General features: G+C 51.3%; 2 protein-coding genes across 4 annotated transcripts; one reads left to right on the forward strand and one right to left on the reverse strand.

Annotated features, from left to right (window-relative positions):
- Positions 1 to 5,733: 5,733 nt before the first annotated feature.
- Positions 5,734 to 23,520, reverse strand: UNC5CL (unc-5 family C-terminal like). Of its 3 annotated transcripts, XM_065913175.1 has the most exons (10): positions 23,240 to 23,520; positions 20,008 to 20,213; positions 14,022 to 14,467; positions 13,196 to 13,496; positions 12,232 to 12,494; positions 11,449 to 11,550; positions 11,116 to 11,183; positions 10,178 to 10,278; positions 9,927 to 10,040; positions 5,734 to 7,911 (listed from the first exon to the last, which is right to left on the reverse strand). In XM_065913175.1, the coding sequence occupies exons 3-10, from the start codon at positions 14,404 to 14,406 to the stop codon at positions 7,689 to 7,691; spliced, it is 1,557 nt and encodes a 518-aa protein (XP_065769247.1). In that variant the 5' UTR covers positions 14,407 to 14,467; positions 20,008 to 20,213; positions 23,240 to 23,520; the 3' UTR covers positions 5,734 to 7,688. The 3 variants fall into 3 exon arrangements, with proteins under 3 accessions (XP_065769247.1, XP_065769246.1, XP_065769248.1); XM_065913174.1 differs by lacking the exons at positions 20,008 to 20,213; positions 23,240 to 23,520 and adding an exon at positions 19,169 to 19,286; XM_065913176.1 differs by lacking the exons at positions 20,008 to 20,213; positions 23,240 to 23,520 and having other exon boundaries at positions 14,022 to 15,978.
- TSPO2 (translocator protein 2) lies at positions 22,803 to 27,180 on the forward strand. The gene is given in 6 exon segments (XM_065912129.1): positions 22,803 to 22,848; positions 22,851 to 22,970; positions 23,285 to 23,343; positions 23,345 to 23,522; positions 23,605 to 23,895; positions 27,077 to 27,180. Coding segments are annotated over 6 exon segments (798 nt in total).
- Positions 27,181 to 27,934: the final 754 nt, after the last annotated feature.

Consider the following 27,934-nt stretch of genomic DNA (forward strand, 5'->3'; position numbering starts at 1 on the left):
TGAGTGAGTGTGTGTGGGGGGTGAGTATATGTGTGTGTGTGTGGGAGAGTGTGTGAGTGAGTGTGTGTGTGAGTGTGTGAGTGAGTGTGTGTGTGTGTGTGAATGACTGTGTGTGAGTGTGAGTGTGTGCGTGTGAGTGTGTGCGAGTGAGTGTGTGAGTGTGTGTGTGAGTGTGTGTGAGTGTGTGTGTGTGTGCATGTGCATGTGTGCTGCTTCAGCCACCTGGGCAGCTAGTCGTTTATCCACATGGATGACTTCATTTTTGATTGAGTTAACAAGTACTTATTGAACACAGTTTCCCGAAAGCCTGCTGTAAATTGGATGCTATACAGGAACCCTATAAATTTTTACAACCCTGAATTCTTCAAGAATTGGAATAGTACAAGCAATAACTGAGGAAGAAGGGGAGGACAGAGCAAACACTAGAGAAGCAAGAGTCTTCTTGCTTCCAAGCGCCAATGAGTGTGTTCACAATGAGACAAACCAACCCACTGTACTAATTTCTAAAATATATAATCTGTTTAGTCGGAGCTGATGCTCGTTACAACAGCTCCCATTTGGTGAGAGCTTACTGGGTGCCAGACACGAAGCTGAGTGTTTTCAAGACATGATCTCATTCAGCCCTGACAAGCCTGCAGACTGGTGTTCTTACTGTGGCACTGCCCTTAGCCCCATTTCACAGGTGCAGAAATGGAGGCAGACAGACGTTAATCACCTCACTCAAGGGCACACAACTTGTAAACGGCAGGCTCAGATCATATTGCCAGGCTTCCAAGATTGGGCCTCAAGGGAATGAAACCACATTCTGCTTTGATAAAATTTAATCAATGTAAAGGCTCATCAAGGGAGAGAAACAAAGACTGCAGTAAAGAGAGCACCCGATCTGCTCCCAGGGATGGAATCCATCATCTCTGTCTAGCTTGGCCCAGAAAGAAGAGGCAGTCATGGGAAGAAAGGACGATACAGGCACACAGAAAAGGAGAGCTTCCGGAAACTGAAACTTCCCAAGGGCTCAGGTGTGGTGCCGAAAGTGGTCTGCTTCTGCCATCTAGCCACACGTGGCCTCTTCAGCCAGAACTCAAGAGGACCCAAGCAAGACATGAAGGTTTTCCTGGCAGATCTTCAAGATGACCAATGCCACTGGGCACCCTTCTTTGTCACACTCTCTCCTTATATTTTTCTTGAATTCCCAGGGGCAGGATGGCCAGCTACCCGCCCTGGATCAAGTGTTAGACTCTTTGCTATTTCCATCTCCCTCTCTACCTAACTTAGGAATTTTCTTACAATCCCATTGATACTCACTTCAGATTACTGTAATTTTCAGATGGCATCTTTCCTAGTAAATAAAGGAGATGTTTTCCAAATAAGGAAAGCAAATCTATTCCCACTTGAGGGTTGAAGCTTGTATAAAGTACACTCCTGTCCTCAGGCTAATGTCTTTATGACTTTACCACACTAACCAGTTAGTATTGATGACAGATTTTTTTCTGGCCAGCAGCCATAACATTCTACCTACAAGAAACTAGCATTGATTAGAACGAAGCCAGTGTGAGAAAGATTACCTGAAGATAAGAAAATAAATGAAGGATTCTAAGCACATAATAAGTAGCCAAATATGTGCTGAGTAGATGAATAAATATACCTGTGTAAGGCTTTAAAAAGGATGAACGAGGATGATAGTTCTCATAAAAGAATGTTCCCCAGCTTTTGAATATCAAAGGCCAATAAATTTATTTGTTTTGTTTTTTTAAATTGGGAAGGGGGAAATCAACATAGGATCACTACCTTTTTATTTTGCCAGGTAAGGACATTTTAATAAAACTATCATCTCTACTATTATCCTTTCATGAGATAATAGGCCCTTTGAAACCAGCAAAGTAAAAAGGATATGAACACAGAATAAAAGGCAGTCTTTACAGAGAAAAAATCATGAGCACTTTCGATAGGGATCCTAGGTGTACATGATAGAGTCTCCCTCGAGCTAGTTTAAGTGGAAAGCAATAGATTATGGAGTCTAGAAAGTCCATGGAATCATTGGAAGGGCTGAAGGAATAGACTATAATTAGGACTTCTAGTCTGAAGTCCCCAAACCCCATCACAGCATCAGGCCACTGGGAGAGCTGCCAAGTCAAGAAGGTGCAGCCACAGCTGCTGGTTCCTGGACCAATTCCACTCCTCAAAATAACCACCATCCTCTTGCCCCATCAACACCCTACATTATATTATTCAACACCAAGTCAAAGTCCCACCTGAGTTCAGCTGATTGGCAAAACTTAAGCACATCTAAAGGACTTCCCTTTTGCTCAATGAATCTGTAATGAATCTGCCTATAATGCAGGAGACCTGGTTTCAATCCCTGGGTCAGGAAGATCCCCTGGAGAAAGTAATGGCAACCCACTCCAGTATTCTTGCCTGGAGAATTCCATGGATGAGGAGCCTAGCCGGCTACAGCCTGTGGAGTTGCAAAGAGTGGAACACGGCTGAGCAACTAACATACACATACAAGCACATCTAGATCCCTATTTGCCAGCGAATGTGGGAAGTGTAAGTTTAGTTTTCAGCCTCTGCACTACAGGAAGGCAAGTGGGGCTGGGGAAGGCGCCGAGTAGATCAGTTCCCTCTTGCTGGCGAGCTTTTGCTGCATGCTCGTGAACCGTGTCCAGTCTGATCCTGGATTGTGCAGGGATCAGAGAGATGCCCCGAGAGATGTGTGCGGTTGTGCTTTATTGAGAAGATTCTGCAAGTCAGGGAATAAGGCTAACACCTGCTGAAGGCATGACTCTTTTCCTGAGGAGAGTTTGCTCCCTGGAGCCAGAGCATTAACCACACCCTGGCTATTGTGGACACCTGTCAGATTCACAGTTTCCATCAACTTTGAGTAGTTTTTTTCATATTTGGGGATATCTGCATACAAGGAGTCCCTTCTTCCCAAGAGGAAAGTCAGAATTCAAATTTCCAAAGTCCTTTGTGGCTAGGATTCACCATGTGATCTGGGCTCTGACTCCCTGATGCCCCCCCTACACATACACACACACACACACACACACACACACACACACACACACACACACACACACACACACACACACACACACACACACACACTTGAGATCTGATTCAGAAATGGGTGGCAAGAAAAGGTGGGCAATGCATGGAGCTTCCATTTTTGCTGACATGGATAGCAGCAGAGGCCTCAGCTTTCAGAGGTGATGGTAAGATATGGTTCCTGACTCAGAAGTAGCAGAAGTGGTTGCATAAAGTTGAAATTCTGCTCTCTAGCGCTCAGTAGCAGCAGCCACAGTAATATCAGTTTCCTCCCCTTGGGCTGACGCTTCCACACAGTTTAGGGCAACAGTCTGGAAGCTTAACTTCAATTATATTTCTCAGCCCTTCAAATGATTGTTTATTCTTCAGGTTAATGCCCCATCTGTAATCCCCAGTAAAAGTGGATTCTGTTGTTGGCAACTGAGAACCAATCTGATGTGCTGGAGCTGGTGAGCCAGGAGTACCTGACTCTGAATCCATCCCTCAGTACCACACTGCCATCTGAGCCATCCTTACAGCACAGAGTGTCTGCCTAGACCTCATCTCCTACTGCCCTCTTGAGTCAGGTGCAGAGAGAGAGAGACAGCAAGTGCTCATCTCTGACTCCCACCGTCCCAGGAGCTTCTAACAAACAGTGCTCTTCTTCATTGATTTTTTTATAACCAACACTTTGTACAGGGCAGGTGTTCAACAAATGTTTGATGAATTAATGAATAGGCAAGTATACTATAAATATAAAGTTATGCCCAGCTGGATCCATAATCTAGATCTTCACTGTCCATCACAGCACCCACTAGCCAGAGCCCTACTGCCTACCAAGCCCTTAAAATGTGGATAGTGCAGCTGAGGAACTGAATTTTCATTTTAATTGTTTGAAAATTTTTAGTTCATACCTCATTTCATTTTTGGAAAACTTTCAGCTCACTTAACTTGTAAATGTACTTTTTCAGCTGTAATTTTATGAAAGCTAAATACAGATCATATATTTCCAATGAAAATATAGTACATTTAAATAAAATATACACCAGTCTCCAAATACTTTATGAAAAAAGAATGCAAAATATACTATTAATAATTTTTATATTGATTACACATGGAAATTATACTATCCTAGATATATTAAGTTAAATGAAGTGAAGTGAAAGTCACTCAGTTGTGTCTGACTCTTTGTGACTCCATGGACTGCAGCCCACCAGGCTCCTCTGCCCATAGGATTCTCCAGGCAAGAATACTGAAGTCGGTTGCCATTCCCTTTTCCCAGGGATCTTCCCAACCCAGAGATTGAACCCAGGTGTCCTGCATTGCAGTCACATTCTTTACCACATGAGCTACCAGGGAAGACCAGGTTTAACGAAATATACTATTAAAACCTGACTTCATCAGTTTCTTTTTACATTTTTTGATATGACTACTAGAAAATGTAGGCTTCACAGTATGTGGCTTTCACAGTATTCTGAGGGACATCTTGAATCTGACCTTGGCGTGAATGTCATTCTGCAGGCAGACAGGGAGCCAACGATATGTGTTACCTCTGGGCACTGCAGCCTCTCACCCTGCAGACCTGGACCTGACTTTTACTGTTCATTCCCCTCCTGACTCTTACACCAACAGGTGAAAGTTCAGGCATGGGCTTCTACAACATGCATAAGAGAAGTCACAAATTTGGTTTTTTTAGAGACCAGAGAGGTAAGCTACCTGGAAAAGGGCTGGAGATAAGGCCACAAGTAGTGACCAACCGCTCTACTTAAAGGCAATACACAAAGAAAAATCCCCAAGTGGATATTCCCTGGGCCTCCCGTGTGCCATTCTGCACAGGACCATAAAATCCAAAGAGGCCCTTGGAGAGCCTTGAACATGGTCGCTTCATCCCAGTGTAGAGACTGAAGCCAGAGAAGGGAGAGCCAAGCTAATTAGCACTAGAATTGCTAAGTGTCCCAACGCCATCAGAACATGCCTTCTCTTGGCTTTAGGTACTGGTAAATATGTGCCAATTGGGTTTGATTTGAGAAAGGAAAGATCCACCCTACAGGCATCAGGCAGCTTGCCACCTACCTCAAGATTTCCAAGACTCTGTTTCCCAGCTCTGTGAGCCCATCCTGATGGATTAGGGCTGCGGCCAGAAGGCAGCCTCTCCCATCCTAGAACCACCCTCCCCCACGTCCCCCATGGCTTTTATTCACAATTCCACAAGACCTAAAACCCCTAAGTGATTTGTTCCAGGGTAGGGAGTAACACAAAGATGCCTTCGGCTGGTGTGGGAAACAAACAGGAAACAATAGGAGATGAGGGGTAAAGTGTATCAGACTCCAGGTGAGAAAGATACTCTTAGTAGTCAATCCTGAGCCAAATGAAGAGGGAGAAGGCCAAGGTACCAGCCTGGAGTAGCTGGCAGCCCCCAGTGGGGTGGGAGGACTAACAGGATGGATGGGGTTAGGGGAGGAGGAAGGGGGTGGGGTGGTAGGCAGTGGGAGGGTCCCACCCTGAAGGCTTGCTTCTAACAGAATGGAAAGCGAACCTCCCTAATCTACCTTTCTGGACCCAGACGACATCCATACTAGCAGTACAATCTACAAAACACTTCTCTCCAGCCTGCTCCCATCGGTACAGCCTTACCACATAAAATCATTAATATCCACATCTGAATTTACCAATCTGAGCAAAATACAGTTAGTAACAAAGAAAGGCAATTTTCATATTTTATTATACAATATTGTTCATCATAGAAAAAGCTTTAATATTTTTTTAATTAAATACAGAAGCAAATTGTTAGTGTTGCCAGAGAGATCATTTGCCTGCTCTTGAAAAATTTAACAACACCTATTTGCCAACAAAAGAACTGCTTGAATAGAGTCAAATCCTTTGTTCTCCTTTCAGGACCCAGCCTACTGATTTATTTTCTATACAGCGTCTAACACACAGTAGGTGCTGAATAAATAGTTGACTAAATGGGATGTTCTTTAATCCCTATCCTCTCTCTCCTGATCCTAAACTGGATCCTGACTCACACAATAAAGGACTTCCCTGGTGGCTCAGACAGTCAAGAATCCGATTGCAATGTGGGAGATCTGGGTTCAATCCCTGAGTCTGGAAGATCCCGTGGAGAAGAGAATGGCAACCCACTCCAGTAATCTGGCATGGAGAGTTCCATGGACATAGGAGCCTGGTGGGCTACAGTCCATAGGGTTGCAAAGAGTCAGACACATGACCGAGTGACTAACACTTTCTTCTTTCACAAGATAAAATCCCCACCCATCCATTCCTAGGGTAGTCTGGTGTCTTTCAGTAGCCTTGATACTTAACCTGGTTTAGAGACACCTGCCTGAGGGGAATGACTGTGGGTTTCAGAGAGAAAAAGAAACACACAAAAGCATGGGAGTGACAGAGAGATTCAGGGATGGAGACGCTGCAGGGGCCAGCGACAGCAACATGAGGTCAGAGAGACTTAAAATGCACTCAGTTCGAGATAAAGAGATTAAAAGGTTGGGCAACAATAATAATCTTGAAAGTTTCTGTCCAGTTTTGATGTTTCATGACAGAGACAATGGCAGAGAGAGAGGAAGACAAAGCAAGAATGAGAGGAAAGAGACAAAGGAAGTCAGGGGAGACAGGCGGATCAGCAGCTGTGACTGCCCATCTCTAGATCTGGCCTTGAACTCTGGTCCTGCCCTGCCTCACACTTACCGTGCTGGGCTCCTTGAGGCCTCTGCACCCCATGAGCATTTGACTCCTACTGTAAGTCCAGTCATCTCCCCGCCTTTCTCCACCTGAAGATCTCTGAGCCACTCTGCAAATCATCTCTCCAACATCCTCCATAAGGCTTTCTCACTGCTCCAGCCCATACTCAGCGCCCTCCCTTCCCAACTCCTTATGCTGGTACAGTTCATATGACATACATATCCCTAACCACAGGGCAAGGGCTGGGAGTTGGCCCTCTGCTGCTATATCTGCTCCTACAAGAGGGCATCTTGGTTCCCCCAAGAGGGGGTTCAGTTCAGTTCAGTTCAGTTCAGTTCAGCTGCTCAGTCGTGTCCGACTCTTTGCGACCCCATGGACTGCAGCACGCCAGGCCTCCCTGTCCGTCACCAACTCCCGGAGTTCACCCAAACTCATGTCCATTGAGTCGGTGATGCCATTCAGCCATCTCATCCTCTGTCGTCCCCTTCTCCTCCTGGGCTTCAATCTTTCCCAGAGGGGTTTCGCAAGGGTCCAAACCCGACCTCATTTATTCCAGGAGCTCCCATGATACCCAGTCCAATGCTGAGTATCACTTAAGTGCTCGGGGAATTCTCTGAGAACTAACCAGTCCCCAAGGAGTGCCGACAGGGCAGTCTAACAGCCCACTGGTCTATTAAACTGCTTCCCGGAGGCCGGCCAGGCTGGGGCCATCTCCTGGGCTCCTGCGCCCCCTGCCGGCCAGGAAGGGCTCTGCACACAGGATGAAGCGGGCCGGAAGGGTGGTCCGGAAAGGCGGGGGCTCACAGTGGCGTCTAGCCTCGCTGTGGCCCCGGGGGAACCACCCGTGGGTCCTGATGAGGTCGGTGGGTCCAGCCAGGAAGAGCAGCTGTTTTGCTTCCTCGGGGTCGGGGCACATCATCCACGGCCTCCCGGGGGACAGAGCCACACCCTGCGCCGTGTCGGGGCGCTCAGAGCTTCTCGTCCAGCTCCAGGCCCTGGTTCTCCTGGGCGCCCGCGCGCAGCCGGGGTGGGCTGCCGCTTTGCGTCCCGTTCAGGTAGTTCTGGATGACGGAGGCGCAGTCCAGCCGCTCCATGACGGTCATGAGGTAGTGCAGCTCCTGGAGGCTGCCATTCTGCTCCTCAAATAGCTCCAGGATGGCTGCCGCGGGGCTGCGCTGACAGGACATGAAGCTGGCCGGGAGGTGGGTGAGGGGGGAGCGGTGAGAGGAGGGAGGGGACCCTGCGTCGGGATCCACCACCCACCTCCCCCCAGCCCTGGCCCTCATCCTGCTCATGCCTGCCTTCCGGGGCACTCTAGATGGTGGAAGGACCCAGGACTTTGAAATCAGAGATTGCCCGGGTCACATCTGAGATTGCACTGGCTCAAAGTCTACTCCTCCCTAGGCTTCAGTTTCCTCTTTTCTCACACCAGGGCTTGGATGAGAAGACCTCTGAGGATGCAGAATATCCAGCTGTGATATTGTGTTTGCCTTCTCTGCGCCCTACCCGCACCCCAAACACTCCCCACCCTCCCTCTCTCCCAGGCCACATCCTGCCCACCACTACGGAAATAGTTCTTCCTACCCATGGCCCTCCCCTGCTCCAAAACCCCTCCAGAGTATTTCACCTGCTAACCAAGCCCACTCTCCTGACTTCCCTGCCCACCCACCACTTGGCCTTGCTGTGTTTTTCTGACCTTTTCTCCCGGCTACCATCCTGAACCTTCCTTCCCACCTTAAGCATGTCAGACCTTCTGCCCCCCTCCCCAAGATGATCCCCTACTTGCCTACCACCTGAAGCCCTTGTTCCCACCTCAGGTGGAGGAGACCATTCTGCACCCCTTAGTCCAGACTCCCATTAGGCTTTATTATTCTTTTTTATTTAATTGAGATATATAGTTGACTCTCAAACAACACTACTTTGAGCTGTGTGAGTCCACTTAATGCAGATTTTTTCCAACTGTAAATATTACAGTACTACATGGCCCCTGGTTGGTTGAATCTGTGGAGGCTGAACTGTGGACGTGGAGGGCAGCTGTAAGTTATACCAGATTTCAACTACATGGAGGGTCACCCCTCTAACCTCCACGTTGTGCAGGTCAACTGTAATTAATGTAAGTCTTCATTATTCTTGCTTTAGCCATTTCATGCCTGTTTCAACTTGCCTCACAATATTGGGTACATAAAAATAATGTCAAAGGAACACATACCTTGATTTTTTTAAGCTCTCTGTATCCCTTAGTACAGAGTGACCTCCCTGGTGTTGGGACCATATTTTATTCATTCTGTATCCCAATGCTTAGTGTAGTTTTTCCAGGACTTAGTAGGTACTTGATAAATGTTTACTAAAAGAGTGGTTTTATTTTTTTGCTTTTGAGGGAGCATATTTATTTATTTATGCCATACCCTATGGCATGCAGAATGTCAATTCCCTAACCAGGGGTTGAACCCACACCCTCTGCAGTGGAAGCACAGAGTCTTAACCACTGAACTGCCTGGGAAGTCTTTTAAGTGGGTGCTTTTAAAATCTACCTTGTTTTAAGGATCCAGCTCTCATCCTATCTCCTGGATGTGGACTTTGACCACTGTTGTCATCTTCTGAGTGCTGGGGCTCAGCTCAGAATTGGTCTACTCATCTCTCTTCACAGAGACCATAGCTGCACTGCCTATTTTGCCAATGTTTATTGAATTAATGTGTACCAGGCACTCAGCTACAGGCTTTACACACATTATCCTATAGTCTTCCATTCTTCCCCACAGGGCACAGCATGTCAAGCACTCAGTATGTACCAGCGACTTACATGTGAACTGATTCACTGTTAAATATTTACTGAGCCAATATTTACGTGCTGAACACTGGCCATGAACCAGGCATCGCTCTAGGTACCAAGAACACGGTGATAAACAGAAAGATGTCCAACACCTTCCGGCGGAGTCCCTTTGACTTCCCCTGGTTCTCTCCCCTGGCTTTCTCCTCTCTCACCTGTCATGTCCTCTTCTCTTTGAAGCCATGAGAACAAGGACGGTTGGACCCAAACCAATGAGATCACTGCCAATGAAATCAATTCTCTTCTGGGAAGTAGGGTGGGGAGTAGCCATTCCCTGACTTTTAAGTCACTCTCTTGTGAATGGTCCAGTCTCCAAGGGGTCCTGAGAACCCCCACCAGTCCACCCTCCACTCCCACGTGCAGACCTTATCCGTCTTACCGGATTTTCATACCGCAGAGCCCCAGGTGGGAGGCCAGTCGCCGCCAGTCATTGCCAGTGATGCTGTTTGGCTCCAACAACATCTGCAGCTGCTCGAAGAGCTCTGGGGGCAGCCTGAGGTGGAGGAAAGGGTGTCCTTGAAGGGGAGGATGGAAAGACCCAGCCTGGTTCCGCAGACAGCTCAGTGCCTAGGGACAGCAATCCCAAACATCCCCCACTCCCCGCAGCAGCCCAGGCAACCCCCACCTCACCTATTGCAGGGGGGTGGCTGGGTGACTGGGGGTGGGGCTGCCCAGGATTCCTCCTCCGATGCCTGGAACCTGAGGATTTCCATGTACTTGGTCTCTAAGCCCTGAGCCAACAGGGAGACAGGGAACACACTTAGGGATCACGAGACGTCCCTTGAGCAAAAAGCCAGGGCACCCACCTCTGTTCCTCCCATCTCTCCTTCAGCCAGGAGACACAGCCCTACCCTAACCAACACCCTCTACCCTCTGCTTCCCAGACCCCGGAATCTTCAGCCTTGAGTTTGCTCACTGAGCTCTTTGGGACCTGGGACATGAAGACCAAACAAGGTACATCCTAGGGCACCAGGAGAAGTGCTGAGTGGGGTCAAGGGCAGGGGAGGTCATCTGATAATAGAGACGCTGAACTCAGGCATACGTGCCCCCTTCCTCCATTGGTCCTCTCCTTGGTTCCTCCCCGAAGGATACCTCGAGGGGTATCTGCCTAGTCTCCAATAAGATGCCACATGCTTCCCCAAAGATTCCCCAGTCCTGATTTCTTCGTGTCTTCCTGCAGGAGGGCACGATCTCTAACTTCCATCCCACCTACTCAAGCCCCTCCTCCTCCGGGTCACTCTCCACCTGAAGATACACAGCTCCCAGATGCAGACAATCTGTGCAGAAGGAAAGCATTTCTCTTTGATGCCCAAGTTCCTCCAGGTTGGAAGAAACCCCTAAAGGGTTCATGTAGGCTCTGGTTCTTTTACCCTCCTGCTGAATTCACCCATGGATGGACAGGAGAGTCAAAGATGGAGCGTCACTTGGAGGCCAGTCTCTGCCCCTGGAAGAATGCCCTCTTCACCTCTTGAGTGAGTGATCAGAGTCATACTTCTGCGCACCAGACCCTGGCCTACCTCGTCCACCACTCCCCCAGCCCTGCCCTCCTGCCCCTGGTTGCAACTCACATCCTGGAAGGTGTGCATGGTGACGATGATCTCATTGGTCAGCGCCGAGCAGTCCTCGTTCTCACTGGCTACAAAAAAGGAGACGTAGCAGGTGAGGGAGGGACAGACCCAGGAGAGGAGAGCAGGACAGCAAAACAGACTTCCACAGAAAGACGGTGGAACTCGGAAGCAGCTGTGCCGGCCACCCCATCCATCTCTCTGCGAAGATCTGCTGTGGCCCTTGTCTTTAAAGAGAAGGTCTGCACGCGTGGCCGAAGGAGGCGCTGCAGGGCTCCAGGGTGACCAGGGGCGGAGCGGGGAGGGGAGGAGGGGGACACGGGGCTCCCGGGCTACCTGCTTTTCTCCGGAAGCAGAAGGAGCGGAAGGGGCACTTTCCGTGCCAGATGTGCAGGTGCGGCACCAGCTGACAACTGCTGTCGTCCACGTTCTCCCAACCTGCAGAGGGCAGAGGGCCGTGGTCACCCTGGGGCAAGCCCCGTGCGGGGCGCCGAGGGGAGGGGCAGGGCAGGAGCAAAGGCAGGAGGGTGACTCCAGTGGGTGGCGGGTCCCAGGGCCTGGGTGGGGACCCTGTGAGTGCTCTTCCTTCTACCAGCACACAGACCCACCCCTCTGCCCTTCCACCTTCGCATCCAACCCCCACCCTCCCAGCCTCTAGAAGCGGCATGCATGCGCACCCTGTCCACACCCCACACAACCACACCCTTGGCCCCATCGACAATTCCCGCAGCCAACCCACAAAGGAATGGAGGCAGAGAAGACTGGGCCTCCTCCTGTGACGTGGGCTTCAACCAGGCAGGACCACAGAAGCCTCCTCCTCCCTCCCTGCCCCTGCGAAGGCAACACCTCTCCTCCCGCTGCCCACCAGCATCATCTGTCCTCCCACGGAAGGACCAGGGCTGAGCGCAGCAGAGGGAGGAATTGAGCAAAGCCTGGGGCTCCAGGAGGCAGTAGGAGGAGCCAGAAGCCCCCCCCCCACCAACCCCCCCTGAAGCTGCTGCATGCCCAGGAGCCTCAAACAGAAACTTGAGGCACCCAGATTTCCACCTCAGAGGAGGCCTGGACCCCTCCCTCCACGGGGCTCCCCGACGCGCTGTCCCCCGGTCCGGCCTCCCTCACCCTCCGAGATGTATTTGAGTTTCAGGTATTGGTCCCCTCGGGCCCCGGTGAAGTCGAAGAGCTGGCAGGGCCCGCGCAGGCGCCCGCCGTGCGGCTGCTCATTGGTCACGGCCCACTGCAGGGCGCAGGGCGTGTTGTTGAGGAAGTAGACGCGCAGCTGCAGGTGGGACTGCCCCGGGGCCAGCGGCGAGCAGAACACGGCCAGCTGCAGCCACTTTCGGGCTTCCCGGCCCGCCGGCGCCTCCAGCACACAGGTGTAGAGGCTGCGGAGAGAGATGGTGGCGGGGACCACGCGCGATGGGGCCGGGCAGGCCAGGACACCAGCCCACCAGCCACCCAGCTCCCACCCCACCAGGGGCCTCTGTGGGGGCCTCCGGGGAGGAAACGAGAACATTCCAGGCCATGGAGGAAAGAACTAGGGTGGAGGGGTTGGCTAGAGGGATGCAATGTGCGTCATGTCAGTGAGTCACGGGGTCAGTGTAGGAAAGATGGAAGGTGAGCTTAGGGCCACCCATGCATGGCCCTGCTCTGGTCATGGGTGGCAAGGAGACTGGGAGGCAGAGGGTCCAAGATCCTGGAAGGACAGAGCTAAGGACAGACATGACATGGGATGGAGTCTTAGAGAACTGGAGGGGGGCAACGTGCCCTAGACAGCGGGGGGACAGTCCTGAACCAGGGCACAGGGAAGAGACAGACAATAATAGAGACAGAGGTGGAGGCGGGACAGGCCCCTCTAGACAGAGAACCGGAGTTGAGCCAGACCTTTCTAGACAGACAGAGGGACCATGGGGAGATGCACAGTCCTGGATGGGGTGGGAGCAAGATAAGCAGCCGTAGGCACTAGGACAGAGGGACTGGGAAAGGACAGGGGGATACGGGCTTTGCAGGCCAGCTTGGACAGAATAAGGGGCAGTACCCGCAGAAGTGAGGATGAGGCAGGCAGAGAAAGGGGGTGGGCGCCCACCTGAAGTGGGAGAGGTGGATGCGACATTCATCCCGGGAGGTGTGGTCTCCCGGCCGCCCCAGCGGCTTCCAGGCCTTGGCGTCCAGCAGGGCGGTGTTGCTGCTGTAGGTACGGGCCTGGCTGGGCTGCTGGGCACAGTGCTTGAAGGTGAGGGTGCAGGGCTTCAGGAAAGAGGCCCTGTGGGGGCCGCATGCCACCACGGGGCTCACCAGCCCCTGAGCCCGGGACAGCGAGGGGGCATCCGTCAGGTCCCACACCAGGGTCAGCGACACCCGCTCCTGGCGGCCCACAGACACAGCACCTGGGGAGGACGGAGCGCTGAGGGGGGCCTGGCAGGCAGGCACACCCCTGCCGCAGAGGAAGCCAGGCCAGAGCGGGAGAGGAGGTGGGTCAGGAGCCTTGGAGAGAGGGCGCCGCAGGGCACATGGGGCTGGGGGCAGTGTGGAGGAGAACAAGAGGGTGGTGACTGACTTGGGATGGAACCGCGAGCAAGTCATCCCCCTCCTCCGAGGGATGCTGCGAGCTCATTTGGGCCCTTGTGTGAATGTGCAAAGGGTGCTCTTCCTCCAGACACTTTACTTCCCTTTTTGGGAGAATTGTCATAACAGACTGTTCATTAGAACAAGGCCCTTTGCCTCCACCTGCCACGAAACTGTCATAGAGATGTGTAGTATATCCATCTTTGGAGTCAAGAAAGACGTACACGAAACATACAATTTTCAAAATTATGAAGATGTCCCTGAATGGTGCTCCCTCGGGGTTGGCGCCCCTGTCTAATATGTAACATGAACAGCTGTAGGCTGAGAAGGGAGCGGGGTGCTGTTACCTGGCGGAATGAGCAGGGAAATGCCCGTATCCTGGAGCATCAGGCAGCCGCCGCGGTGGTCCACCTCTCTAGCGGAAAACACCAACAGTTTGTGCATCAACTGCCGGATGACGGTCTGGCCTTGGGTGGGCGTGTGCAGTTCCTGATAGAAGGTAGCCACCTCCTGCAGCGTGGCTGGCGGGCCTGCCCTGGAGAACTCATCTTCCGGTAGGGGAGTGGGATGGGACTCTGGCTCCTCTTGGTTCTCCAGCTTCCAACAGGCCCCCAGCAGCCGGCGAGGATAGCGCCATCGAAGGCACTGGACCAGGAGCACGGCGCTCGCCACCGGAACTCCCACCAGCAGTAGGAACTGGGCGGGCTGGAAGGAACTCTCATAGGAGCACATCCGCCTGGTCCCCTGATGCTGCCGGTTGCCCTGCTCCCCTGTGTCAGCCGAGGCCAAGGGCCTAGGGTAAAGAGTCAGAGTCCGGTGAGCCTTTGGAAGCTTGGACCTGGCTTCTAAGTGGCTGCAATGAGGAGGGAGCAAACTGCCTTCATCCCAGCGTACCCCATGCACCCCAGTCAGATCAATTTCCTTAACAGAAGTTCACCTATCTCTCCCTCCCTCCCTCTGTCTCTCTCTTTCCCTCTCTCTCTCATGAACCTGCTGTGACTCCCTGTGACCTAATTAATTTCACCTCTCACTAGACTGGAAGAGCTTGGGTTTGGAGTTAGAGGATGTGAGTTCACAAGCCACCTTGGGCATGTCACCTTGAGCTTGTCCTATTGTTTAATGTACCTCAGTTTCTACCTCTGTCTAAATAGCACCCCTGATTGTGGGCTGACCGAGGAAAGTTTTAAAATAGAAAAGCAAGGACTTTGCTGGTGGCACAGTGGATAAGAATCTGCCTGCCAATACAGGGCACATGGGTTTCATCCCTGGTCCAAAAAGATCCTGAAGCTCTAGAGCCCTCAAGTTGCCATGAATGAGCCCTTGTACCACAACTGCTGAAGCCCATACGCCTAGAGCCTGTGCTCAGAAACCAGAGAAGTCACTGCAGTGAGAAGCCTGTGCTCAGCAACTGGAGTATCTCCCGCGCTCCACAGCTAGCGAAAGCCCAAGCACAGCAACAAAGACCCAGCACAGCCAAAAATAAATAAATGAATAAATTAAAAATAAATAGAGCAGTGTGTCAAAAAAAAAGCATATATATGCAAAAATGATTTTTTTAAAAAAATAGAAAATGAAGTCACAAAGGACTAGACATCCTCTGATCTCATTAACGTAGATAGCAAAAACTAGATGAAGTGTAGATATATATTTATGAGTGTATATATGTAAGTGATGGGCTTCCCAGATGGTAAAGAACCTGCCTGCCAATACAGGAGACATAAGAGACACAAGTTCGATCCCTGGGTCGGGAAGATCCCCTGGAAGAGGGCATGGAAACCCACTCCAGTGTTCTTGCCTGAAGAATCCCATGGACAGAAGAGTGTAGCGGGCTACAGGCCATAGGGTCTCACAGAGTTGGACACGACTGAAGTGACTTAGCATGCACACATATACACACATAAGTGATAGAGAAAAGTCTGGAGCAGAGCTGTGTAATAAAAAATATAATGTGAGCCACAGATGTGCTTTTACACTTTCTAGAGTCTACATTAAAGTGAAAAGAACCAGGAGAAATTAATTTTTAATATATTTTATGTAACCCAATATATTCAAAATAATACCATGTTGACAGGTAATCAATGTAAATTTATTGCAATATTTTACATTCTTTTTTCATTACAAGTCTTTGAAGTCCATGTGTATTTTACACTCACAGCACATTGCAATTGGTATTCTGTCTACTTCAAGGACTCAACGGCAACATGTTCTAGTGATTCCTGCCTTGGACATGCAAGTCTGGGAGGACACCCTCCAGACTATTCCTATTGGTTGTCACTGAAAGAGATGAGAAATTGGGGGAGCTGGAAGGTGTGAAAGAGGACTTTCTATTTTCTTAAACCCTTTTTTCTGTAGTCTTTGAATTTTTCACATTTAAGCATGTCTTTCTGTTAATCTTGTAATTCTTTTTAAAAACTATTAAAAGTGAAAAAAAATAGCCTCTCAGACTGATGATGATGGCATGAGATCATGTGAAAATCACTTTTAGATGATAAACCCTGTCCAAATATGTGTGTTTTATTTATGCCCCTCCTTCTGCTAGAAAGCTCAGAGGGTAACTCACAGGGATATATTCTATATATATATATATGTGTGTGTGTGTGTGTGTGTGTGTGTGTGTGTGTGTGTGTGTGTATACATACATTCTATAAGAGTAATAAAAGTTAAAAGTGGAAGCAGAAAGAGAAAGAAAACCCAAAGTGAGGGTCTCCAGGTGAGGTCCACCAGGTTCCCAGGGTCAGATGGGGGCTGCGCTGTCCAGCAGAATCCTCCTAAAGATGCCAGCTCTTGGGACTTCCCTGGTGGTCCAGTGGTTAAGAATCTGCCTTGCACTTCACCGTGGGTTCGATCCCTGGTTGGGGAAACTAAAATCCCACATGTCACTGAGCAACTAGGCCTGCATGCCCCAACTGGAGAGCGTTGAGTGCCCCAAATACGGAGGCCACATGCCACAACTAAGACATGATGCAGCCAAATAAACAAATAATTTTTTTTAAAGATGCCAGCTCTTCCCCAGATCTTCTCCTCCGACTTATCCTCTTCCTCCCTTAATTTCCACCCTCAGCAAGACTGGGCTCTGTGCAGCTGGTTAAGTCTAACCTTTGGTCTTTGTTCCTGCTGTTCTCTGCTTCACGCTGTCCTCCTCCGCCTCCTTCACTCGCCTGGGCCACTCTTGCTTAGTAGTGCCCCCCGCCAACCCCCACTCACCAGCCCTTGACTGTTGCACCCTCCCTGGCCACTGTCCTCCCACCATACTAAGTGACTATTTATTTTTAATTTTTTCGTGGCCACACCGCATAGCATGTGGTATCTTAGTTCCCTGTCCAGGGATCGAATACGCGTCCCCTGCATTGAAAGCTCGGAGATTTAACCGCTGGGCCACCAGGGAAGTCCATGCTGAGTAATTCTTGATCACATGCTCTCCTGTGTGGATTTCCACTCAAACAAGCTATGTCTGAGCACCCACTGTGGCCCAGGCATTGTCCTGACACAGTGACATCTTACTCGGCTCTCAAGGAGCTTCTGAGAGCATGGGATTCATTTACTCTGGAGTTCTGTGAGACATCACATCCTCCTTCTGAGTCCCCAAGGTCCCGGTGGTTGATCCACTAGGATCCGCACTGGTGAATTATTCCCTTATTCACACCCCGTGGCTCAGCTGGTAAAGAATCCGCCTGCAATGCCAGAGACCTGGATTCAATCCCTGGGTTGGGAAGATCCCCTAGAAAAGGGAAAGGCTACCCACTCCAGTATTCTAGCCTGGAGAATTCCATGGACTGTATAGTCCATGGGGTCACAAAGAGTCGGACACGACTGAGCAACTTTCACTTTCACTTCACACCCCTAACCCCGACCTGAGGCCGCGCCCCCAAGCACCTGCTCCACCCTTGCCCACCTTCTTTCTTCCTTCTCAAGACCCATGAAACCTAAGCCCCCTTCCCAGCTCCCCCTGGCCAGGGGCTAAAGCTCCCCTGTATCCTCAGGATGGAGCTCTGGGGTGGGATCTATTTTCCCATGTCTTCATTAAAAACGTAGACAAGAAGGGAAGGCATGACATTGCTCCCTCGGCCCTAACATCTAACCCTTCAGACGGTGCCCCTGGCAGAGCACACGAGTGGAGTTAAGTGAACTGGCGATGACTGAATCTGGCGGAGATGGGGATCAGAGCCACAGGCTTCCCTTTACATCCCGTTCAATCCTTGCAGTCCTTCCGCAGTAAAGATAATTGGAATTATAACTGTAATAATAATAGCGAACATCCACAGAGTCAGGGTGTTACAGCGCTCTACGTGGCCCAGCTCATTTGATCCTCACAGCAGCTTTATGAGCTAGCTGTTATTTTTATCTCATTTCCCAGATAAGGAAGCCAAGTTTCCTCCCCCAGTGAGGGCAGAGGATGGATTATTAAGCTACAACTGAAGGCAGAAGGGAAGGATGAGTAAGGATGACAAGAGCTTCCAGAAACTCCCTTTCTCTCCCTGCCCCTTCTTTTTCCCCGAGGTCTCTTCCTTTTCACTTCTAGAGGAATTGAAGTTGAAAGAGAAAGAAATGAAAATAAATAAAAGGAAAAACAAACGTAAGGAACTATAGGCACATCCTTGGTGCCACAGCGAGTGACGCTCTCGCCTACCCCGTGCCCACCAAGGCACCAACAGCAGGAGATGGGCCAGCTGCAGAGAAAGAAAGGAGGGGCTCACTCTGTTTCTATAGCAACAGCTTTTCCAGGGCCTCCAAAGACCAGAGTCCAAATCCCCTCCACACCATTGGGTGGTGCAGCAGAGTCCCCTTGTCCTACCTTCCAACCTGGAGGGCCTCTCACAGGAGCCCATTCATTACCTGGCCTGGAGCAGGTAACTCCTCCCTCCTCTCAGCTCCCTTTCTCCCAGACTGACAGCTCTCCAGGCTGTGTTGGTCCTCACCCCATCCTTCTCTTTGCCCCCAGGAAGGGGAAGGGTCCCGAATACATAGCGTTAACAACCTGGTACCTGCAGACTGGACCCTCCCAACCCCATGGCTGACCCTTTGGTACTCAGCTCTCCAGTATGTCCTGCCCCAGACTCTGGATCATCCTGGGTGGCACTTTCATAAGATGAGAGTCTTTTAGGATGCGCCATCACCTGTCCCCAGGGAGTTGCTTCCTCCAGCACAAGGATCCAGGCTCCTGCTGCAAAGTTCTGCTCATATTCTTTAAGGAAACTCTCAACCCTTCTCCCACATCACTGCTTCTTATTGAGTCTACTGCTGAATGATCTCCAATTATACCAGGGTATTGAGTCCCAGCCTAGGTCATGGGCTGCATTCACCGAGTGCCTCCCCCGGTCCTCACCCCCACTGGGCTGTGGCCCTCTGCCAAGCCCCTTCCTCCTCCCTCCTCCAGCACCGGGTCTCCACACCTGCCAGACTCACCTGAGCAGGACTGGCTCCTCCCCGGGGCCCCAGGTGGCCCCATCTTAACGCTCAGCCCACCCCCAGCCACCCCAGGGGGTGCTCCCCTTACTGTGTAGGTGACCCAGAGGCGGCCTGCTTGTCCAGGAACAGCAGTCGCTTCTCTGAGAAACAGAGAAGTCAGCCAGACTCGGTCACCAAGCCAGCAGACAAGTGGAGGTGGGCGGGGAATTCAGGCAGGAGTGGCCTGGCGCTTCCCGCTTCCCGGCAGAGTCCTGCCTCCCAGCCACCCCAAAGAGGGGTGGGGAGTCTGTCCTGTATGCTGGCAAAGTCCAGACGAGGTGAGGGAGGCTCCTAGAAGTCCATGAACTTACCCGTCTAGACCGGGAAGGGAGGGACAGAGGGAGACAACCTGGGTACAGGTGAGGCCTCCCTAGACTGCCCTCTGCTCGTCAATGGTTACTGCGACAGTGCAAGGTAGGAGGAACCCTAACCAGGGCTTCTCAAACTGTAATGGGCACATGAACCGTCTGAGGGACCGTGTTAGAAAGCAGGTCCTGATCCCATTGGTCTAAGGTGGGGCCTGAGGTTCTATATCTTAGAAGCCCCCAGGTTATGGCACTGTGGGCCTATCCAGGGAGTTTGGTAGTGGTTTAGTTGCTGAGTCATGCCCAACTCTTGTGACCCCATGGGCTGTAGCCCCCAGACTCCTCTGTCCATGGGATTTCCCAGGCAAGAATACTGGAGTGGGTTGCCACATCCTTCTCCAGGGGATCTTACCAACCCAGGGATCGAGCCCGCATCTCCTGCATTACAGGTGGATTCTTTACTGCCGAGCTTAGACAAGACCTAGTTCTACCCACTTTCTGCACAGATATGACAGGGAAGACACTGGGCTAATGGCCCACGAGGTGCTGGTGGCATTAGGGCACAACCACATCCGCTCCCTACCGAGGGCTCTTTCCACTGCTGCAGGGTTGCTGCCACTCTGGATGTTTGCCAGCCTGGTCCTTCCTCTGTCACTCTGCCATGGGATGAACGCTCCCTTCGCAGAGGGATGTTTTTCCAGCCATCTGCTCCGTATCTTCAGCTCTAGGTAGAGCCCGATCAATCCGAAGTAGGTGTTTAATAAAGACTGGGACGCAAGACTGGGCCAGCTGAGAGGAAAGAGGAGGCATTTTTGGATCCAGACTGCCAACGTTGAACCTGGTGACCTGCTTGCTGACCATGTAATCATAGGTTAGTTGTTCAACCTTTCTGAGCCTCACTTCCTGGCCTGTCAAAGGCACATGATAATATTTACCTTGAGAGGGATAAGGACGGCCATTATTGAGCTAATAAATATAAAGCGCACACCACGGAATGGTCACTCAGAAGTGGTAACTTGTCGCCGTGGTCTGGCCTCCTGCAGCGCAGGTCCCTCCTCCAGCCCCACATTGATCATCACCCATAGAAAATGAGTAACTGCTGCTGCTTTCATCCTAGTTAATGATTCTCTAGCTTCTTGTCCTAAGCTGCAACCCCCGCCCCTGCGCTGCCTTCCCTGGGAGGAGGGGATAAATACCTCCCAGGGGTGCCCAGGTCCCCAAAGAGGAGAGGTGGGGTGAAGGAAGGGTGGAGAGTAGCCAACCTGGAAAGAGGACCTCCTGTCTAAAGCACAAGCAGGAAAGAGGTGCTCGGGACTTTGGGGGATGAAGAGGGGAGCGGTCAGTCTTTGGGGACAAAGCTCTGAGACACACAGGTGGCTGCCTTTTTCTCTGAGTCATCAGATTCCAGGGGCTTGTGAAACATCTGTCAAGTTCTATTCCAAGCCAGGATGGGCCATGCGAGCTAGCAGTCAATAACGAGGGGCTACGTCTTATGAGATCATTTTCAAAGCTGGGGCTTGTTTCACTGGGGACAGCCCCGGTTACATCTGAGGGTCCCTGCCACCCCTACGGACACAAAGCTGGTTCATGTGATGCAGAGACCACGATGCCAGGCATCAGAAGCCTGGCAGCCTGGGGCTCAGCTGTCTCAGGAGGTTCGGGTTACATAGCACCAACGCCTCAATAGTTCCATCAAGGGGGCGGCCCCCTCCAGAGACTGGGTCTAGTAGACCAGGGGGCCCTCTGCTGAGAGGAACCCTTCCAGGCCATGCAGGCAGCAACCTGGACTCCCCAGCTAATGCCATCACCCTAGTCACTGGAGAGAGGCAGTCCAGCTGGGAGCCCCGCTCCACCCTTCTCCCCATCCCCACCCTTCTCTGCCTTCCACCCATCACACATCACCGGCACTCAGTCTGGGAGGTGTGCTGCCTGAGGTAAGGGGAACACAGGCCTGGAAATAAATAAGAAGGCACCAGCAGTTGGGGGAGAATAGGAGAAAAGCATTGGGGGTGGTGGGAGTAGGGAGACCTCCAACACTGCATAGAAAAATAGAAATGATAGAGAGAGAGGAAAGCAGAAGGTGAAGAAACAGACAGTGAGAAGCAGAGAATAAATAGAAAGATGCACGGGCCAACAGGCTGGTCAGCCCGGTCCCCAGAACCTCCAGGACATGTTCATGGGCCCTTGACAGGAGAGGATGGTGTAGACTGTCACTCCAGACACTGAGGAAAATCACCTTTTTTCCCCTTCAGATTCTGTCAGTCATGGGAATGAGGCTGAAATATCACGGGCGAATGAGAAGTATGATATTGGGTGGGGGATCTTGGTTGCAGGGGCTATCCAGGTGGGTCAATGGTAAAGAGTCCACCTGCAATGCAGGAGACTCGGGTTCCAATTCTGGGTTGGGAAGATCCCCTGGAGAAGAGCGTGGCTACCCACTCCAGCACTCTTGCCTGGGAAATCCCATGCACAGAGGAGCCTGGTGGGCTACAGTCCACGGGTTTACAAGAGTAAGGCACGACTTGGCAACTAAACAATAACTTTTGTTGGAGGACAGTCTGTGTCTCACCCTGTTTGCAAAGGAAGACGCAGAACAAAATACAAGTGAGCATGGCAGCGTTTTAATCAGAGACCAAGCGGTTGTTCTCTTGAGAGGTCAGGTCACAAGACATCCCGCCCCTCTGGAAGTGGAGAGGTGGAGGGGAACCTCCCGCAGCCCCTCTGCGTAGATGAGAACTTCAGAGAAAGGAACCCATAGTGTCACTCAGCTGAGTCTGAATTTGGGTGGGAGCTCCGGCAGAGTGGGCCCCTGGGGTTTTCCAGTCTGGTATAGTGAGATAAGCCTGGGGCAGAGGGGCTGGCTGGTTCTGGACTGGAAAGGAAGTCCAGGGTTCTCTGGCTCCTGTCTTCCAAACGTGGTTCTTCCAGGTTGGTTATGTTGGCTTGGTTGAGTTCAGTCTCAGACACTGCCCTCCCTCAAGGGCCTGCTTTGTACCTGGCCAAGTGCCATCCATTGTGGGAGGGAGAAAAGATGGGCGATCCTGGACCTGAGATCCAGGAGTCAGACACACACTGGGGGAGAGTCTTTCCCTGAAAAGGAGTTGTCAGTCCTAGACGGGACACTCTTGAGTGCCGCATGAGTGGTGTGGAGAAAGTAAGTCCATGGAATGTGGAAAGGGGGGAAGGCAGGGTAGGCTCAGAGGAGGGGGCTGGGAGCAGACCCCAGGGGGTGTCCAGGACTAGACCTCCAATGAGAGGCTCAGGCCGGGGAAGAGTGTCAGGTAGGAGGAGACAGACAGGCAGATGCGGGGAAGGGACTAGGGGAAGGCCACCATCAGCGTGTTCTCTGTCTCCCCAGACTGCACCTCCTCCAGGAGAATGTGGCCTCAAGGGGCCATTTTTGTGGTCCTGCCCCTCCTGGGCCCACCCTTGTCTGGCTGCTCATCCATCACCCGATGCCCAACTGGTGTGAAGCCTGAGAAAGCTGCCCTGGTGCCCACCCCAGAGTCTTGTTGCTGGTGTGGACAACCATCCACTCCATCACGGGCTGAGCACCCTCTTCTCATGCCCCGGGCTGGGAGCAAGTCTCCCATCCCTAAATTGCTGCTGCATGCTGATCTCTAAAGGGATGGGACCTCATCGTGCCTCTTTTGGGGTGTCTCCTCTGTACCCGCCTAGGATTCCAGCCCACCCTCCCTTACCTCCCCCCTGCCCTCAAAGGATGCCTAGACCCACTTACCGCCCCCCCCCCCCCCCCCCCCCCCCGTTTCACCCCACAGAGGATTCCCTCTTGGCAATCACAAGGCCCCATTTACCATGAATCAGCCTCCTCTGAGCGTTTCTGCCACTGTCTGTCCACAGCTATGCCTCCCACCTGGTGTGGAAGGACCTGGGAGGGGGCTTTGGGCAGCCGCTGGCCGCTGCCACTCGGTCGCTAGGCTGTGCAGCTCACCATCAGCTGGTGTCCTGATCCTCGTGTTGGCAGCCCACACCCCGGCCTGGTAAGGCGCCAGAGCTCAGCAGTGGGCAGGGCAGGGGGCGGGGAGGCCGCCTGGCCTCCGAAGCAGGGAGCGCGGCATGGCCGGCAGGTGCAGGCAGGTAGCGGCGGGGCGGCGGGGCAGGCTGCCCTGAGCTTCCGCGGGGCGCACAGAGCGCCCGGAACTTGGCTCGCTGGCTCCAGGGTGCTGCAGAAAGGTCAAGCGCAATCCCCAGGGCAGCCCGCCTGAGCGCCCTGCCCCCGCCCGGGCCCTGCTGCACCTGCTGCTGCTCTCCGGGCTGGTGATGCGCACGGCTCTGCCCTGGCATCCCCATCGACAAGCCGCCACCCTTCTGCTGCTGCCCCACCTGGCTTGGCTCACTGTGGCCGTGGCCATCACCCACCACCTGTAGAGGCACAGCCTTTGTCCGAGGACCGGCCCCGGGGGGAGAGGAGCGACTGAGGCCGGGATCAAGGGAGAGGAGCGAGGCCGGGGTAGGGGCAGAGGAGGCCACGGGCAGGCTGTGGAGGGGAGGGTGATGGCCAGCGGTTGCTGAGTCCCTGAAGGTGACTCGATCCAATGTGGCCACTGTCCTGGGTCCCCTGGTGCCACTTCCCATTAGGATTCAGAGACATGGGAGAGGAGGAAACAGTTCACAGTTAATACAAAGTAATAAGTCCTGTATTAATAGCATCAGTGAATAAAATCCTAACTAACTTTCCGGGTATGATGTGAAGTGTGTGAGGTTCAGGATAGCTGGGTGGGAATGGACATGTCTCTGTCTGTGTGTGTGTATGTGCATGTGTGTGCACACACGCACATGAATGAAGGTGTGAATGCCCTGCCAAACCTCACTCAAAATTTGGGACTTAGATTTTTAATTTCTTGAAAAACAAAGTTTCTGAAAAGCCACAGAAAGATAAAGTAAGAAAGGATACCAATTATCTTGTCAAACTATATATTTATTGTTTATTTTATATTATGTATCATAATAGATAAATATATATTATATACCACCTATAAAATAATATATTCTATATTATATTAATCTTATTTAATTATTTTATTTTAATTTTTTATATTGGCATGTAGCTGATTAACAATACTGTATTGGTTTCAAGTGTGCAACAAAGGGGCTCATTTATATGTATATCTACTCTTTCAATTTCTATAATTAATTTATTTTAATTAATCATATTAATTACACCAATAATATATATAATAGTTATATGATACATTATGCATTATATATGTCATACTAGTCTTTTTCAATTTCTATAATTAATCTTAATTAATTATATTAATTACACTAATGTTGAAAAAAGATGTAAGCCTCAGTGCTGACCAGTGAATTGAGGAGGAGTTTTTTGTCCAGCCTTCTCTCTTATTTCCCCTTCTAAACCTTCCTAATGGCTTTTTTAAATTTTCCTCTCTTCCGTCCTCTTGCTTTCTTCTCCTGTTTTCTCAAAGCCCTGATGGTGGCAAGAAGTGACGGCCCCAGGGCTGCCTCCCTAAATCCTAAACAAGGCCAGCTGGAAGGCCCAGGTGCCTTGTGGAAGGAGCTTTTAAAAATATCAACCAGACTCTCTAGGGATGCGCCTGGGCATTGGTGTTTTTAAAACCGCCGGGACTTCCTCATGTGTAGCCCACCTGAGAACCACCACTGAGGGTGTTCCAGAGCCATCCAGAAGCTTATTAAAAATGCATAGGGACTTCCCTGGTGGTCCAGTGGTTAAGACTCCATGCTCCCAGTGCAGGGAGCATGGGTTCAACCCCTGGTCAGGGAACTAAGATCCCATATGCAGCCAAAAAAATAAATAAATAAAAATGCCTGTTCCTCGTAATCTACCCAAGACCTAAGAATCAGAACTTTGGGGGTGAGCTTAGGCATCTTTGGATTTAACAAGCGCTCAGCACTTCTCTCAGCTGCTCGCTGAAATTAGAGCGCTCCGAGCACAGACGGTCTTTCAGGGCCCCCTTTGCTGTGACAACCTTAGATTCTGTGAGCTGAGTTCTGGGTCTGGGACCAAATATACCCCTTGCGGAGCGGGGGGGAAGGACCACACAGGGGGAATAGCCATTTGAGAAGGAGACGGGCTGTTCCTGGAACTCACCAAGGAAAGGCAAGCAAGAAGGGATCTCCTCCTCCCCGCCTCCTCTGGGCATGCTCTGCCCAGCGGGGCCCGTGGATCGCCTATGTTCCACCTGCCCGTGTGGCCCCAACCCCACGGCAGCACAGGGCACAGGGAAGGTGTTCATTTATCCTTGACTGATTAACTGATTAAGTAAATGAGCACACTGTCCCATTAAAGATAATGCTGACCAGCCCCCCACCAACACCTGCCCCGACACTGGGCCAACCGATAAAGCCTCTCTTTGCGGGGAGGGAATGGCATTCATTGGAGAAGGGCATGGCAATCTACTCCAGTATTCTTGCCTGGAGAACCCCATGGATAGAGGAGCCTCACAGGCTATGGTCTATAGGGTCACAAAGAATCAGACACGACTATAGCAACTTAGCACGCACAAGGGCATTCATAGCTATTGAAACTTCTCAGGTGGTTCTAAAGTGCAAGCATATTGAGAACAGTGGCTGTGGGGGTGTTGCCTCTCAAAGTGCAGCCTAGTGACCTCCTGGAGCCCTGGTTGATGACCTGGACTCCAGCCTTGCTCCAGACTCACGGAATCAGATCAACTTGAGGAATGGGGGCCCATAGATAGGGTGCAGTGGTTTGCAGTTCCAACCTTGGAGACAGATCAACTTGGGCTTGGACACTGACTCTGTCATTCATTAACTGATAATCCAGTACAATTTACTTCATTGTCTATGCTTCGTTTTTGCCATCTGTAAAATGGGGACCTCAGAGAATCTGAGGAAAGAGTGAGTGCATCTGGCACAGAGGAAGTGCTCAATAAATGTTAGCTGTCCTAAGAGGAGACCCCAGGAGGCCACCTGTTTAATGAGTACCCATGGTTCTGACTCACATGGCAATGGAGATCCACTCTGCCCTGAGACCCTAGAAGTACTTCCCAGACTTCCCAAGTGCCGAGAGGCTAAGTGACCTTCCCCACGGGTCTGTGGACCAGCCTGACCGGTGCCACAGGCACAAAATGGTGAACACTTTATTGCACACATTCACATGGATTTTGACTTCACCTCAAACAGATTTTTTTTAAAGCTGCTTTTAGTTGAACTGAAAACTCCATTGATCCAGGTAACTATTTAAATTTATAAATGATAAAGGACATGCTTAGGAGTCACACTGCATGGGTTCTTATCCATTTCAGCATATGGACCTTCCAGAGATATTTATCATTGTCTTTACCATCACCATCTCATGTAGGCATTATAGATACTTGCTACCAATTGTATTGATGTTGCCAACTAATTCTAGAAATTAAACTGGATCTCCAAGAAGATGCACCGTGCCGCTCATGTGACTCCAACTGGACACCGCAAGCCCAGACTTTTACATGCCTCTAGTTTTGGATATTGGTCCTAGAAGGAAGCTTGATTTGGGCAGTGTCCCAAGCCCTGGAATAGCCTGACTACCTGGCAAGGCATGAGCCAAATAAAGGGCTTCCTGGCTTTGTGCAAAAACAGCCAGAAAGGGCAGGATCCCCAACCTCAAATTTATCCTCTGACCCCAAAGTTGTCCTTAATATCTCCCTCAGCAGTAGCTCCCTGGTTCCTGAGCGGGAGTTCTAATCCCCGCGCCCCCTCACCTCCCCACCTGCCTGGCCCCTCGCCCGTCCTCTACCCGGCCTTCCAGTTCTGAGCCCGGCCTGGAATACACACTGCCCTTGGTCCCTCCTCTCTCGTTACCTAGAGCTGTGCCTAAATAGAGTCGGAGCTGTTTCCTCCGTTTGCCAGATGTGTCCTGGGATTCCACCATCCGAGCCACGTGTGTGTGCTTCTGTGTCCTCCGGCAGTGTTTTTCCATTTGCCTCTGAGCGGACACATGGTGTCTGAATGTGATTCACTCGGTGGGTAGGGGAGAGACAAGCCCTTCACCACTGTCTGGAGAGGTGGGGAGCAGCTCCTGGTGAAGTGGCAACCCCAGGAGGCAGGGTGCTCTCTCACTCTGCTGTATCTTCATCCTGTCTTTGCTCCCCAGTCCCTTTCTCCTTCCTGCTTTTGCCAGTGTCTGCAGAATGGGGATACACAGCGGCAGGTGAGGTGGGCAGGCTGGTAGGTGTATGTCCAGTGGACAAACATTAGTCCTGCCCTACGGGCAGGTAGAGGCGATGCTCTAGTGGAGGCGTAAGGCCCTCGAGTACAGTCACGACCAAGCCAGGGCTCCAAAGTCTTGCTTCCTTTGTGCTCCACCCGTTCTATCTCCCGGGGTTCCCCTGTTTCAGGGTCTTTCCAGAGTTCCCTTTTCTTGTAGTTTCAGAAAACCAGCACAAGATATTTTTGTTTTAAAGCTTTCTTGCTGATCTTCATCAGTGACAAAGTTACCCATCCAAACAAAGCCTGACTTTGGCGGGCATCCATTCAAATCTGGACTGCCCACCTCCACCTTCACGCAG

The sequence above is a fragment of the Muntiacus reevesi genome, chromosome 20, assembly GCF_963930625.1.
Source record: "Muntiacus reevesi chromosome 20, mMunRee1.1, whole genome shotgun sequence".
In the NCBI taxonomy this organism is placed as follows: Eukaryota; Metazoa; Chordata; class Mammalia; order Artiodactyla; family Cervidae; genus Muntiacus; species Muntiacus reevesi.